Source organism: Pristis pectinata, chromosome 2 (genome assembly GCF_009764475.1).
Source record: "Pristis pectinata isolate sPriPec2 chromosome 2, sPriPec2.1.pri, whole genome shotgun sequence".
In the NCBI taxonomy this organism is placed as follows: Eukaryota; Metazoa; Chordata; class Chondrichthyes; order Rhinopristiformes; family Pristidae; genus Pristis; species Pristis pectinata.
The window spans coordinates 97,425,323-97,440,039 of NC_067406.1; the positions used below are offsets into that span (position 1 = coordinate 97,425,323).

General features: G+C 39.7%; 1 protein-coding gene across 1 annotated transcript in view; it reads left to right on the forward strand.

Moving 5' to 3' along the window:
* Positions 1-14,717, forward strand: part of LOC127567418 (uncharacterized) — a 180,158-nt gene that overhangs the window by 139,788 nt on the left and 25,653 nt on the right. Inside the window, exons 14-17 of the mRNA XM_052010304.1 lie at positions 2,153-2,192; positions 7,771-7,822; positions 9,084-9,196; positions 12,539-12,622. Of these exons, the coding sequence (XP_051866264.1) occupies positions 2,153-2,192; positions 7,771-7,822; positions 9,084-9,137 (146 nt within the window). The 3' untranslated portion in view covers positions 9,138-9,196; positions 12,539-12,622. The remainder of the gene's footprint in view (positions 1-2,152; positions 2,193-7,770; positions 7,823-9,083; positions 9,197-12,538; positions 12,623-14,717) is intronic.

Sequence of the window (14,717 nt, forward strand, 5' to 3'; positions counted from 1 at the left end):
TCTTATAGCCAGGAGAGCTGTATTGCTTAAATGGAAGGAAGTCACTCCGCCTACTCATGCTCAATGGTTACGGGATGTTATGTCATACCCGAATCTAGAGAAGATTCACTGTTCAGTTTCTGAATCTAACTTAGACTTTCTAACCTTGTGGGGACCTTTTTTGAATTATTTTCAAAATCTCTGATTTGGTGACTAAAACGCAGATATTGGCTGACATTGTTACGTTTTTTTAGGGTTTTTTCTTGTTTTTTTCCATTAAACAGCTTCAGTTTTTGGTGGTGGGAGTAGATTTTTTTGATAATAAAATATTTCATTTTTTTCCTTTATTAACTATTATATGTGTTTATTAATTTAGAGTATTGTGATCTTAAGTATGGTTTAACACAATGTATGCAGTAGTATTTTTACTCTCTTTTTTGATGCATGTATTCTGTATTTTTTTCATGGATTTAATAAAAATATTGTAAAGACACCAAAATTAGTGGTATAGCGGACAGCGAAGAAGGTTGTATAAGGTTACAAGAAGATACAGATCAACTGGGAAAGTGGGCAAGGGAATAGCAGGTGGAATTTAACTCAGACAAGTGCAAAATGATGTATTTTGAGAAGTTAAACCAGTGTAGGACATGCAAGGTGAATGGCAGAATGTTCAACTGTAAAGCCTTGGATTACAAGTACATAGTTCACTGAAAGTGGTGACTCAGTTAAACAGAGTGGTACAGAAGGCATATAGTATGCTTGTCTTCATCAGCTGAGACGTTGAGTGTAGGAATTGGGACATCACGTTACAGCTGTAAAAATCGTTGGGGGTCACACTTAGAGTACTGCGTGCAGTTCTGGTTGCCACATTGTATGAAGAATGTGTGGCTAGAAAGTCTCCAGGCACATTGGAGAAATGCAAGGCTGGACTGCATCTATTTTAATACAAGGACTCTGACAAGTATGGCTGATGAACTGAGGGTGATAATTAACATTTGGAAATAAGATGGTGTTACTATCATGGAGATATGATTGAAAGATGGTCATGACTGGCAACCCCACATTCCAGGATATAGAATCTTCTGGCAAGATGAGAAGAGTATAAAAGAGGAGGTGGTATTGCAATATAAATCAAGGTCTACTGCTACATTCAGGAAGGAGGATATCCAAGAAGATTCTTCAAATGAAGACATGGGTGGATCTTAGAAACAACAGGAGAGTTATCACTTTGCTGGGGATTTACTATAGGCCTCGAAATAGTCCGCAGCAGATGGAGGATGGAAATCACAGGGAAGTGTACAATGATAGGATAATGATGCTATGTGCCTGTGATGCTGTTGCAAGTAAGTTTTTCATGGCACCTGAGCAGACATGTACTTGTGTATATGACAATACACTCAACTTTGACTTTGAACTATAACAGGGTTTTCAACTTCCACAATATTCACTGGGATTGCTTTTCATATGAAGGCTCAAAAGAAATGGAATTTTTAAAGTGTGTCCAGGAGAACTTTTTGAGTTAATATATAGATGGTCTTACTAGGGAAGGGGCAGTACTAATGAGGAATGTAGCCATGTAAGTGGATGGGGCATCAGTGGGGGAACATTTTGAAGATAGTGTCCATAAGTCTGCAAGCATTGTTAAGGAGAAAGTCAATGAAAGACTCAAAAATAAGGTCCTAACTTGGGAGGAATTATCCATTTCTATTTGATAAGACAGGAACAGGCAAAATTGGATTGGAAGCAACTATTTGCAGGAACCTATAGGTGACCAGTAGAAGGCATTCAAAAATGAAATAATAAGAGTTCAGGGCCAGTGTTCTTTAGACCCTAATGGTGAAGTGTAAGACCAATGGTTGTTGAGACCTGGATGTTGAAGGCTGGATAAAGGAGAAAAAGGTACCTTATGGCAGGTTTAGATAACTGAAGACAAGGTGAGGCCCTACAGCATAACTTTAAAAATTAATTACAAGGGCAAAGAAGGGGCATAAAATATAAACTGGTGGACAAAATGAATAAAAATAAAGAAGTGTTTTATAACTATATTAAGAGCAAGAGCAGGGAAAGAGTAGAGCTCATCAGGGTACAGGTCAATGCATAGATTACAATGAGAGGCAAGGGAAAAGATTGGCATTACTGATTCTATACAAATTTTTATTTTTGTTTTGAACAGCACCAGGTCTAACGGGAATTGTTGGCGGAAGACCCAAGGTGTGAGTATGCTTTGTTGGAAAATGTGCAAAAAAAATTAATTCAGGCATGAGACTTATAACACAAATATACACAAAAAATATTAAAATCAGTACTGCAGTCTAAAAGTTTTTGGCCATCATTTTCCAATACTAACACAGAACACCTAATGTACAGAGAAACATAAGAAATAGGAGCAGGAGGAGGCCATCTGGCCCGTCAAGACTGCTCCACCACTCAATGGATGATCTGGTCGTGGACACAGATCCACCTACCTGCTTTTTCCCCATAACCCTACTATGCAAAAACCTATCTAATTGTGCCTTAAATATATATAATGAGGTAGCCTCTACTGCTTCCCTGGGCAGAGAATTCCACAGATTCACAACTCTCTGGGAAAAGCAGTTTCTCCTCATCTCTGTCCTAAATCTATTCCCCCGACTCTTGAGGCTATGTCCCCTACCTCTAGTCTCACCAGTGGAAACAACCTCTACGTTATCCATCCCTTACATAATTTTATATGTTTCTATAATCCCCTCTCATTCTTCTGAATTCCAGTGAGTATAATTCTGGCGACTCAATCTCTCCCCATAGGCTAACTGCCTCATCTCCAGAATCAACCCAGTGAACCTCTGCACCGCCTCCAAAGCCAGTATGTTCTTCCTCAAGTGAGGAGACCAGAACTGCACACAGTACTCCAGGTGCAGCCTCACCAGTACCCTGTACAGTTGCAGCATAACCTCCCTGCTCTTAAATTCAACCCCTCTAGCAATGGACAACATTCCGTTTGCCTTCTTGATAACCTGTTGTACCTGCAAACCAATCTTTTATGACTCATGCACAAGCACTCCCGGTCCCTCTGCACAACAGCATGCTGCAATCTTTCACCATTTAAATAATAATCTAATCTTCTATTTTTCCTTCCAAAGTGGATGACCTCACATTTACCAACATTGTACTCCATCTGCCAGACCCTTCCCCACTCACTTAACCTGTCTATATCTCTCTGCAGACTCTCCGCATCCTCTGCACAATTTGCTTTTCCACTCAATTTAGTGTCATCAGCAAACTTGGATACGCTGCACTCGGTCCCTCTTCCAAATCATAATGTATATGGTTAACAGTTGTGGGCCCAGCACCGACCCCTGCAGCACCCCGCTCACCACTGATTGCCAACCAGAAAAACACCCATTGATCCCAACTCTCTGTCTTTTATTGGTTAACCAATCCTCTATCCATGCGAATACATTACCCCCAACTCCATGCATCCTTATGGATAAGTCTTTTATGCAGCACCTTATCAAACACCTTCTGGTAATCCAAGTATACAACATCCACCTGTTCCCCTCTATCCACTGCGCTCATTATATCCTTAAAGAACTCCAGTAAGATTGTCAAACAGGACCTGCCCTTCCTCAACCTATGCTGTGTCTGCGTGATGGAACCACTTTTATCCAGGTATTTTGCTATTTCTTCCTTAATGATAGCTTCAAGCATTTTCCCAACTACAGACGTTAGCTAACTGACCGATCATTACCTGCCTTTTGCCTACATCCTTTTTTAAACAGTGGTGTGACATTCACTGTCTTCCAATCCACCGTGACCTGCCCAGAGTCCAGAGAATTTTGGTAAATTATCACAAACACCTCTACTATAAACTCCGCCATTTCTTTCAATACCCTGGGATGCATCCCATCAGGACCAGGGGACTTGTCTACCTTTAGCTCCACTGGTTTGCTCATCACCACCTGTTTAGTGACAGCAATTGTATCGAGGTCCTCACCACCCATTGCATCCATAACATCTCTCTTTGGCATTTTAGATGTGTCTTCCACTGTGAAGACTGACACAAAATAGTTGTTCAAGGTCTCGGTCGTTTCCACATTGCCCAATATTAACTCCCCCTTCTCATCTTCCGAGGGACCTACAGTGGCATGCAAAAGTTTGGGCACCCCGGTCAAAATTTCTCTTACTGTGAATAGCTAAGTGAGTAAAAGACGACCTGATTTCCAAAAGGCATAAAGTTAAAGATGATACATTTCTTTAATACTTTAAGCAAGATTACTTTTTTATTTCTATGTTTTACAGGTTCAAAATAACAAAAAAGGAAAAGGGCCCAAAGCAAAGGTTTGGGCACCCTGCATGGTCAGTACTTAGTAACACCCCCTTTGGCAAGTATCACAGCTTGTAATCGCTTTCTGTAGCCAGCTAAGAGTCTTTCAATTCTTGTTTGGGGGATTTTCGCCAATTCTTCCTTACAAAAGACTTCTAGTTCTGTGAGATGCTTGGGCTGTCTTGCATACACTGCTCTTTTGAGGTTTATCCACAGATTTTCGATGATGTTTAGGTTGGGGGACTGTGACGGCCATGACAAAACCTTCAGCTTGTGCCTCTTGAGGTAGTCCATTGTGGATTTTGAGGTGTGTTTTGGATCGTTATCCTGTTATAGAAGCCATCCTCTTTTCATCTTCAGCTTTTTTACAGACGGTGTGATGTTTGCTTCCAGAATTTGCTGGTATTTAATTGAATTCATTCTTCCCTCTACCAGTGAAATGTTCCCCGTTCCACTGGCTGCAACACAAGCCCAAAGCATAATCGATCCACCCCCCTGCTTAACAGTTGGGAGAGGTGTTCTTTTCATGAAATTCTGCACCCTTTTTGCTCCAAACATACCTTTGCTCATTGCAGCCAAACAGTTCTATTTTAACTTCATCAGTCCACAGGACTTGTTTCCAAAATGCATCAGGCTTGTTTGATGTTCCTTTGCAAACTTCTGACGCTGAATTTTGTGGTGAGGGTGCAGGATAGTTTGAAGAAAAAAGGGTGCAGAATTTCATGAAAAGAACACCTCTCCAACTGTTAAGCACGGGGGTGGATCGATCATGGTTTGGGCTTGTGTTGCAGCCAGTGGCACGGGGAACATTTCACTGGTAGAGGGAAGAATGAATTCAATTAAATACCAGCAAATTCTGGAAGCAAACATCACCATCTGTAAAAAGGCTGAAGATGAAAAGAGGATGGCTTCTACAACAGGATAACGATCCTAAACACACCTCAAAATCCACAATGGACTACCTCAAGAGACACAAGCTGAAGGTTTTGCCATGGCCCTCACAGTCCCCCAACCTAAACATCATCGAAAATCTGTGGATAGACCTCAAAAGAGCAGTGCATGCAAGACAGCCCAAGAATCTCACAGAACTAGAAGCCTTTTGCAAGGAAGAATTGGCGAAAATCCCTTAAACAAGAATTGAAAGACTCTTAGCTGGCTACAGAAAGTGTTTACAAGCTGTGATGCTTGCCAAAGGGGATGTTACTAAGTACTGACCATGCAGGGTGCCCAAACTTTTGCTTTGGGCCCTTTTCCTTTTTTGTTATTTTGAACCTGTAAAAGATGGAAATAAAAAAGTAATCTTGCTTAAAAATTAAAGAAATCTTTAACTTTATGCCTTTTGGAAATCAGGTCATCTTTTTACTCGCTTAGCTATTCCCAGTAACAGAAATTTTGACCATGGGTTGCCCAACCTTTTGCATGCCACTGTATATTCACTTTAGCCACCCTTTACCACTTTATACAATTCTAAAATCTTCTACTATCTGTTTTTATTATTTTGTGCTAGTTTACTTTCATAATCTATCTTCCCTTTCCTTATTGCTTGCTTAGTGGTTCTTTGTTGCTTCTTAAAGTTTTCCCAGTCTTCCAGTTTCCCACTACTCTTGGTGACTTTGTATCCATGAGCTTTTAGCTTGATGCCTTCATTTATTTCCTTAGTTATCCAAGGCTGGCTCTCCCCACCCTTACTATCCTTGCTTTTAACTGGAATTTACTTTTGTTGACCACCATGAAAAATCTCTTTGAAAGTCTTCCAATTTTCCTCAACTGTCCCACCATATAGCCTGCATTTCCAGTCTATGCTAGCCAACTCCTCCCTCATCCCATTGCAGTCTCCCTTGTTTTGGCATAATACACTGGTTTTAGATCAAACTGTTGCAAACTCCATTTGTATGAGTAATTCAATCATACTATGATTACTCTTTCAAAGGTGATCCCTAACTACAAGATCGTTAATTTTACCTGTCTCATTGCACAGGACCAGATCTAAGATACAGTATAGCATTTTACCTTGTAAGGTTCACTAACATGCTGTTCAAGAAAGCTATCACGGATGCATTTCTATGAAGTCCTCCTCAGACTTTGTCGACCAACTTGATTCGCCCAATCTATGTGCAAGTTAAACTCCCCAATGACAACTGCCGTTCCATTCTTACATGCATCAAATATTTCTTAGTTTATTGTCTGTGCCACTGTAATGTTATTATTTGGTGGCCTATAGACAACTCCCACCAGTGATTTTTTTTTCCCTTTACTATTCTTAATCTGTACCCAGATGGACTCAACATTCTGCTCCTTAGATCATATATCGTCTCTCACTATTGCCTTGATCTCATTCTTAAGCAAGGTAGCTACCCCACCTCCCTGACCTTCCTGCCTATCCTTCCATATTAACCTGATACCCTTGGATATTTAATTCCCACTCATCTCCACCCTGCAAACACTTTCCTTTGTACTGATTTGTGCCACAAGTTCACTGAACTTGTTTCGAATACTACGGGCATTCAGATAAAGTGCCCTTACACTCATTGTCCTTTTAGAATTTGACCTTTATGTCCTTTGCTTTTGACTTTTCTGTACTCCACTCTTACTTTTTCTCTTTTCTAACTTTTGCTCTGGTCTCTGCTTGCTTCCCTCTGTCTTTCTGCATGGATTCCCATACCCCTGCATTATTAGTTTAAACCCTCCCCAACAGCACTGGCAAACAATCCCCCTAGGACATTGATCCCAGTCCTGCCCAGGTGTAGACTGTCCGGATTGTACTAGTCCCACCTCCCCAGAACCAGTTCCCAATGCCCGAGGAATCTGAAACCCTCCCTCTTGCACCATTGCTCAAGCCACATATTCATCCTAACTATGCTGCTATTCCTATTCTGGCTAGCACATGACTCAGGTAGTAATCCTGAGATTATTGCCTTTAAGGTCCTTTACTTTTTAATCTATCTCGTAGCTCCCTAAATTTGACCTTGTAGGATTCATTCTGTTTTTTTCCTGTATCATTGGTACCTCCATGCACCACGACAACTGGCTGTTCATCCTTCCTTTCCAGAATGCCCCGCAGCCGCTCCGAGACATCCCTGACGCTTGCACCTGGGAGGCAACCACACCAACTGTCTCGTATTGTGACCACAGAAGCTCATGTCTATTCTCCTTTACCATGGGGTCCCCTCTGGAGTAGCTCTGCCACTCTTTTTCCAGCCCTCCTGTGCAGCAGAGCCACTCATGGTGCCATGATCCTGTCTACTGCTGTCTTCCCCTGATGAGCCATCTCCTAACTTGCGTGTCTGAAGGATGTTGAGACCAGTTATCATTGCCCAACATCTAACCAGCTAACTCAGTCCAGAGTAGTGATTGGAGAGCTGGTCTTTGTGGCTCTGTTGATGCTACAGTGCTGTACATTTTGAAACAAAAAAAAAATATTTTCCATTAACTGTACTTTAATAATTTGATGGAAACCTATTCTAAATTATCCTTTATTTTGTTCCTAGGTCTCCTGTTCTGAAGCCATTCTTCTTTTTACATCCAAAACAGAATGTTACGGTATGGTAATAATATTAGAAATTCTGAAAGACCCCACAGTGTAAGAGGGAACTGTCATAATACATTTTAATATACCCTATCCAAATTTTGCTTTGGAAATTATATCATATGAGTAATATAAACCTAGGATCCACGTATTACACAATGATAAATTCTAATTTAATATACAATGTTAGATTATATTATAACTTGAGGTCAGAAGGTTGTGGGTTTAACCTTTCGATTTTCATGACTTGGTGTTCTGCTTGATTGCAGTGGATGTTTTGGCAAACTTCATCTAACATCACTGTAACCAGTACAAAGGAATGCAGAAAACAAATGCAAATAACATTTGTGTAACTCAAATTTCTGTAACCTTTTATGTTACTTCAAAAAGCATCACACTAGAGGTGGGCCTTCAGCCATAAAACTTGCAGCGCCCCAGGATGAAGTGATCTTCACTGGGAGTTTCCAAATATTGCACATGGTTGTGTGTCTTTTCAACAAGCTCTAAAAATTAAACCTTTTTAGGGTATGAGGACTCTAGCAAGGAGATTCTAGCAATATTCATTTTTTCTGTGCTGTAGTGTTCTTATGGTTCTATGGAGGTTTTAATAAAAGCTCACTATCTCAGTGTAGTACCCCAACTAACAAATGTGGTATATATTTTCAACACTTAAGTAGTTAAAATTCAAGTTACTCATGGGAAGGAATCAGTGGCAATTTAGATAAAATATTATCTTATGGATAGTGGTAGAGAGTAGTGGTTAATAAATGATTTTCAGATTGAGATTGAAGGGTGGTACACAGTGGTATCTCCAGTGGTAAGTGCTCGGACTGCTACTATTTTTTGTTATATATTAATAACTTGGATACGGTATACTGTGTAAATTTCAATGGTTGTAGCCAACACCAAGCTTGGAGGTGTAACAGTGAGGATGATATTGATAGGGAGCAAGAGGATATAAATTGCCTGCAAAATAATACATGTGGTTTCCTCATTCAAATCAAATTATTTAACATTTGTCAGGAGCATGGTTCAAAAAAAATCACAGGCTTGTAACGTGTGAGTTTGTAACTGGATTGATTTTGTCTATGGACCTGCAATTTTCTAACCTATGCTGCCTTTGAGAAGAGTTCCTTGCTGGGATTGCCCAAAGACCTTTGTGTGCTCAGTATGTTACAGTTTGGATAGGTTCATCGATGGGAAAGGTTTAGAGAGATAAGGGCCAAATGCAGGCTTACACCAGTGTTACAACTGATAAATTTACTTGTTTCGCAGATTGATATATTTATGAATGGAAGGCACATGGAAACATTTAAAAGAAGACTTTAACTATCCACATCTACCTGCTTCAGAGGAAAATACAGAACAGGAGCAGGATGATCTAAACGGTGCCGTGAATAACATTTCATCTGTTTTACACAAGTAATACTTATACATTTATATAAATATGCGGTTGTATTTTTTGCGTTATTTGTTCTTAACTGTGTTTTAGATGGTGTATATTTTAAAGCTACTTTAAGCTAGTTCCCTTTATTTCAAAGTGGGGAAACTTTTCATGATGTCAAAATTTGTTAATCGGAATTATTAACCAGAATCAAAAATTTCAGTCAAAACAATGTAAACACTTAAATATACATTAATATAAGTATCTGGAATAATGAAGTATCATTTTATTAACAAATAAATTTTAAATTAAGAGAATAAAAGCAATCATAATGTACTCTTTCAGAATACTCACCTGAGGAATCTTGGCAGGGTGGATGCAGAGAGGAGGCATCCTCTTAGGGAAGAATGTGGAACTGGAGTTCACTATTTAAAAGTAAAGGGTTGCCCATTTAACAAAATGTTTTCTGTCAGGGAGCTTAGAATTCTGTTTCTCAAAGGATGATGGAAGCAGAATCTTTTTTAAGGCAGAGATAGATAAGTGAAAGTTTAAGAAAGTAGATGGAAATGTAGAATTGATTTTACAATTGGATTGGTAGTTCTCATTGAATGGTAGAGCAGGCTCGAATAATCTACTCCTGCTCCTAATGGAGTTAAAAGTGATCATGCTGGTTTTGCATGTCAAGGTAGAATGGGGAAGGTGAAAGGCAGTTCAGATGATGTTGCTGTTGAATTAGAGCTTGATCAAGTATGTAATATTGTTGGCAAAAATCCTTTGTGCAGTAGCTGCCTTCCTGCAAAATGAACATTTAGTATTTGTATGTTTTTTGCAACATTCAAACTACCCAGCCCTAGCATTAAACATTTAGACATTTTCAACCCCAGCTTCACATTCTTTCACATCATACAATGAGGATCTTGCTTTTATATGGATCATCGTCAAACTCAAGAGCACATGCCACCAACTCTGATCTTCTATCCACATGCATAATCTTAGATAAGATAAGGTTTCTTTATTAGTCACATGTACATCAAAATACACAGTGAAATGCAGTTTTTGCGTAGCACATTCTGGGGGCAGCCCGCAAGAGTCGCCACGCTTCCGGCGCCAACATAGCATGCCCACGACTTCCTAACCCGTACGTCTTTGGAACGTGGGAGGAAACTGGAGCACCCAGAGGAAACCCGCACAGACAGGGGGAGAACATACAAAGTCCTTACAGACAGCGGCTGGAATTGAACCCCATTCTTTCCTGTGATATCTCTGCCTTTCATAATACTAAATGCATTTTGGGGGCCACTTTTATTTTGTCCACATTGTTGAGGATTGTTCACGCAGTTGAAACTACAAGAATTAACAAATAGCTGATGTCCACCAAACATCACTTTTCTAACTTCTACCAATTATATCCAGGTTAACACTAACCATGTTTTCTTAAAGGAGATGCCTTGGTACTTTGGAAATCACCTTGAAGGATGTACAAAATAAATTGTGATGAGTTACAATACAAGGGGATTACAGGGATCCCAACCAAGTCAAAATGATGTGAGAGGAAGTGCATTATGTCAGGAGGTTGGCACACTTTTTGTTCTATCACTAATAACTTCATAAATGGAAGGCATATACTCTGAAGAATCAATGACATTGTACTGAAATTTGTAAATCAAGGAATACCTGTACATAAAGCAATTTCAAATCTCTGTGTCAATAGAAAATAAAATGGTACTTTCTTATTTCATTTTGAGCATTTTGCTTAATGTCTGTCTATCTCTCTATCCATCTATCCATATATCCATGATGTGGCATTTCATCTTGCCCAGAAAATTAGGAACAGAAGTTTTTTCGGGGGGGAATGGGATTTCATTTGTGTGAATAATATTTCAGTGAAAGAGGCCCTGTAGAAATATAGTAGAAGCAATTCATTCAAATGCAAATTTAGAACAGTTTCTTTCAGAAAATAATTTTACAGTAGATGGGCAATTTAAAATATAATGTACAGAAAATGCAGCCTGCCTGAAAAGAAAAAGGTGAGCATGGGCATGGGTCCCAAAGCTCCTCACCACCGAAGATTTCCTCATTTAATATTTTCATCTATTGTAAATTAATTGGTCGAGATTGAATGGTAAAAATATTCCACAATTGTATTATCATTAAGAGTTACTCTTTCTGCATATGTTTAAGCTCTTGTTTGTCCATTTTAAGTCCTTGCTGTGCTGCACAGTTTCAGTGCCATCCAGTGCATGTTATTCTCTTTACTGTCAGTCCAACTGTAAGAATGATTGCTTAAAGTCTATAAATTCCTTCAAAGAGATGTATTTTTGAAGAAGAGTGGGAATAGGCAAGCTGGCAAATATTAAAAACAGTAAGTTTTATGAATATCCCCAGGCATCAGCCTGCTTACGGATAAACCAAAACTTTGAATGTAGCCTTCCTCACCATTGCAGGTGGCTTTTCATATTTCCTGATAACAACACAGCAGTTAATTGAAATATTATTAAAGCCAAGTTTATAAATGATGGTCTTAATCTCCTAAACACCATCCTGTTGAAATACAGCAGGTCAGGCATCATTGGTAGAGAGAGAAATAGAATTAATTTTCAGGTCAATGGGGGAAAGTCACCAGGATAGTAGTCATCAACCTGAAACATTAATTCCACAGGTGGTATATTTCCAGCATTTTCTGTTTTTATTTAAGATTTCCAGCATTTGCTGTTGACTAGCGCTCTTTTGTGCTGGTATCATTAATTGCTTGAATACACATAAGTTCACGCACCCAGTTTTGGACGTTTAGCACTTAGGGGGCACGGTAGCGTAGCGGTTAGCGTGACGCTATTACAGCACCAGCAATCGGGGTTCGATTCCCATTGCTGTCTGTAAGGAGTTTGTACATTCTCCCGCGTCTGCGTGGGTTTCCTCTGGGTGCTCCGGTTTCCTCCCACATTGCAAAGACGTACAGGTAGGTTAATTTGGGTTTAAAATGGGCGGCGCAGACTCGTTGGGCCAGAAGGGCCTGTTACCACGCTGTAAATAAAAAAAAATTATAGCTAGTCCCTGTAAGATAATCCTGTGACCTGCTGTTTTCGGCACTGAAAGAATATTTTTGAACTTAATGGAATATCTAAAAATCTGTTTGTCTCTTAAAGGTCATGAGTTTAATTATTACACTTTAATTCTGCTTATTTTAATAGATTACATTTATATGGAATTTTGAATCCACAACTTGACTGATGAAGAGAGTATTATATATTGAAATGGATTTGAATAACAAAAGATAACTTTTTAATTATTACTTTTTTCCATTTTACATTATCTTATGGCCCTTGCTTTTATCTGATTAAATTTTTAGATTTACCTACTGGGCCTTGCAGCTATCGATTAGAAGAACTTGCTTACACCAGAAGTGGTGACAAAGGCAACACTGCTAATATAGGTAACTCATTATTACATGACTAATTTAAGCTATTGGAATATACAATTTCTAAGTAATTCCCCCCAGTATGGTGTCCTATATTCTGCCCCCTTTCACCACCGGGGCAGTCTCCCACTACCCTCCTCATTGATTCCCTTCACTCTCATGAAAAGTAAAATATTCAGTTGCCCATGGCAACAGATCACATTTGCCAGACCCATCATCTAAAATGACCTCTCCTGTTATTTTACTTCCTCAAGATGTCCCAAAATCCTTAAAATACGTTGAAGTGTTTACTAATCTGATTATTGATAAACATATCAGTAAGCACTCTGGTTACTAATTAAAAATGAAAAAGACAACTAGCTTTTGGGTACGATTTTAAGACCCCTTTCAACATTCCAACGGCCACACCGAGGTCCACTCTCCAATCACTCCCACATCAATAGGGAAACTAGATACAAAACACCATTCAATCTGCAGGCATGACTCTGAGTCTCTCGTTGCATATCATTTTTGTTCTTTGCCCCATTCCTCTTTAATCTGGAAATTGGATCATATATGGATAGTTCTTTATTTGCAAATGGCACAAAGATGCAATTTTACCCAGAGTACATTGCTCTAGAAATCATTTCTGGCTGTAATTATGCCCATCACATAGTTGTACTGAGCAGTTTAGGTCACAGACCACAATAATGCATTATGCAGTGTCACATGCATAAATAGTAAATAATTAAACACCCAGAAGTGATCCTTGGAGCAGTTCATGAGTTACATCTTTCAGTCTGAAAAGGAACTCTCTGTCTCCTATGTGATAGCCAGTCTTCAGTCCTCATTAACACATTTCCCCCATGAGAACTTTTGTTGTGCATCAGCCTATTTATGTCACCTTATCGAATGCCTCTGAAAATCCATTACAGGTTTTACAAGTTTGCCTCTGTTTTACTCTGTTATATCCTCAGACAACTCAAGTAACTGGTTACTTTCATATATCCATACAAAGTTATGACACACTGGTCTTGAAGCGATAGTAAAAGAAAGTCCCTGACATTAGCAAGCATTAAAAGAGACTCACAATCCTGTGAATAGAACCTAGAACATAAAACGGCACAGCACAGGAACAGGCCCTTCAGTCCACAATGTTGTACCGAACTAATTGAACTAGTAATTAAACACCTAACTAAACTAGTCCCTTCTGCCTACACAATGTCCATATGTTTCTATGCTCTGCACATTCATGTGCTTATCTAAGAGCCTCATAAACAGCTCTATTGTATTTGCCTCCACCACCACCCCTGGCAGTGCATTCCAGGCACCCACCACTCTCTGTGGAAACAAAAACTTGCCCCACACATCTCCTTTGAACTTATCTCCTCTCACCTTAAATGCATGCCCTCTGGTATTAGACATTTCGACCCTGGGGAAAAGACACCGGCTGTCTACCCTCTCTATGACTCTCATCATCTTATTAACTTCTATCAGGTATCCTCTCAGCCTCCGCCGCTCCAGAGAAAACAACCTAAGTTTGTCCAACCTCTCCATATAGCACATGCTCTCTAATCCAGGCAGCATCCTGGCAAACCTCTTCTGCACCCTGAGGTGTGAGGTGTTGCATTTTGGGAGATCAATGTAAAGGGACAGTACACAGTTAATGGCAAGACCCTTATCAGTGTTGGTATACAGAGGGATGTTGGGGTCCAAGTCCATAGCTCTCTGACAGTAGCTGCACAAGTTGATAGGGTGGTAAAGAAGGCGTATGGCATGCTTGCCGTTATTAGTCGAGGCACTGAGCTCTAGACTTGGGAAGTTATGTTGCAGCTTTATTCAATTCTGGTCGCCCCATTATAGGAAGGACGTGGAAACTTTGGAGAGGGTGCAAAGAGGTTTATCAGGTTGGACAATCTAGGGTTGTTTTCTTTGGAGCAGCAGAGGCTGAAGGGAGAAGTTTATAAAATTATGAGATGCATAGATAGACATGCAGTATTTTCTTCCCAGGATTGAAATGTCCAACACTAGACGGCATGCATTTAAGGTGGGGGGGAAAGTTCAAAGGAAATGTGTGGGGCAAGTTTTTTACACAGAGAGTGGTGAGTGCCTGGAATGTGCTGCCAGGGGT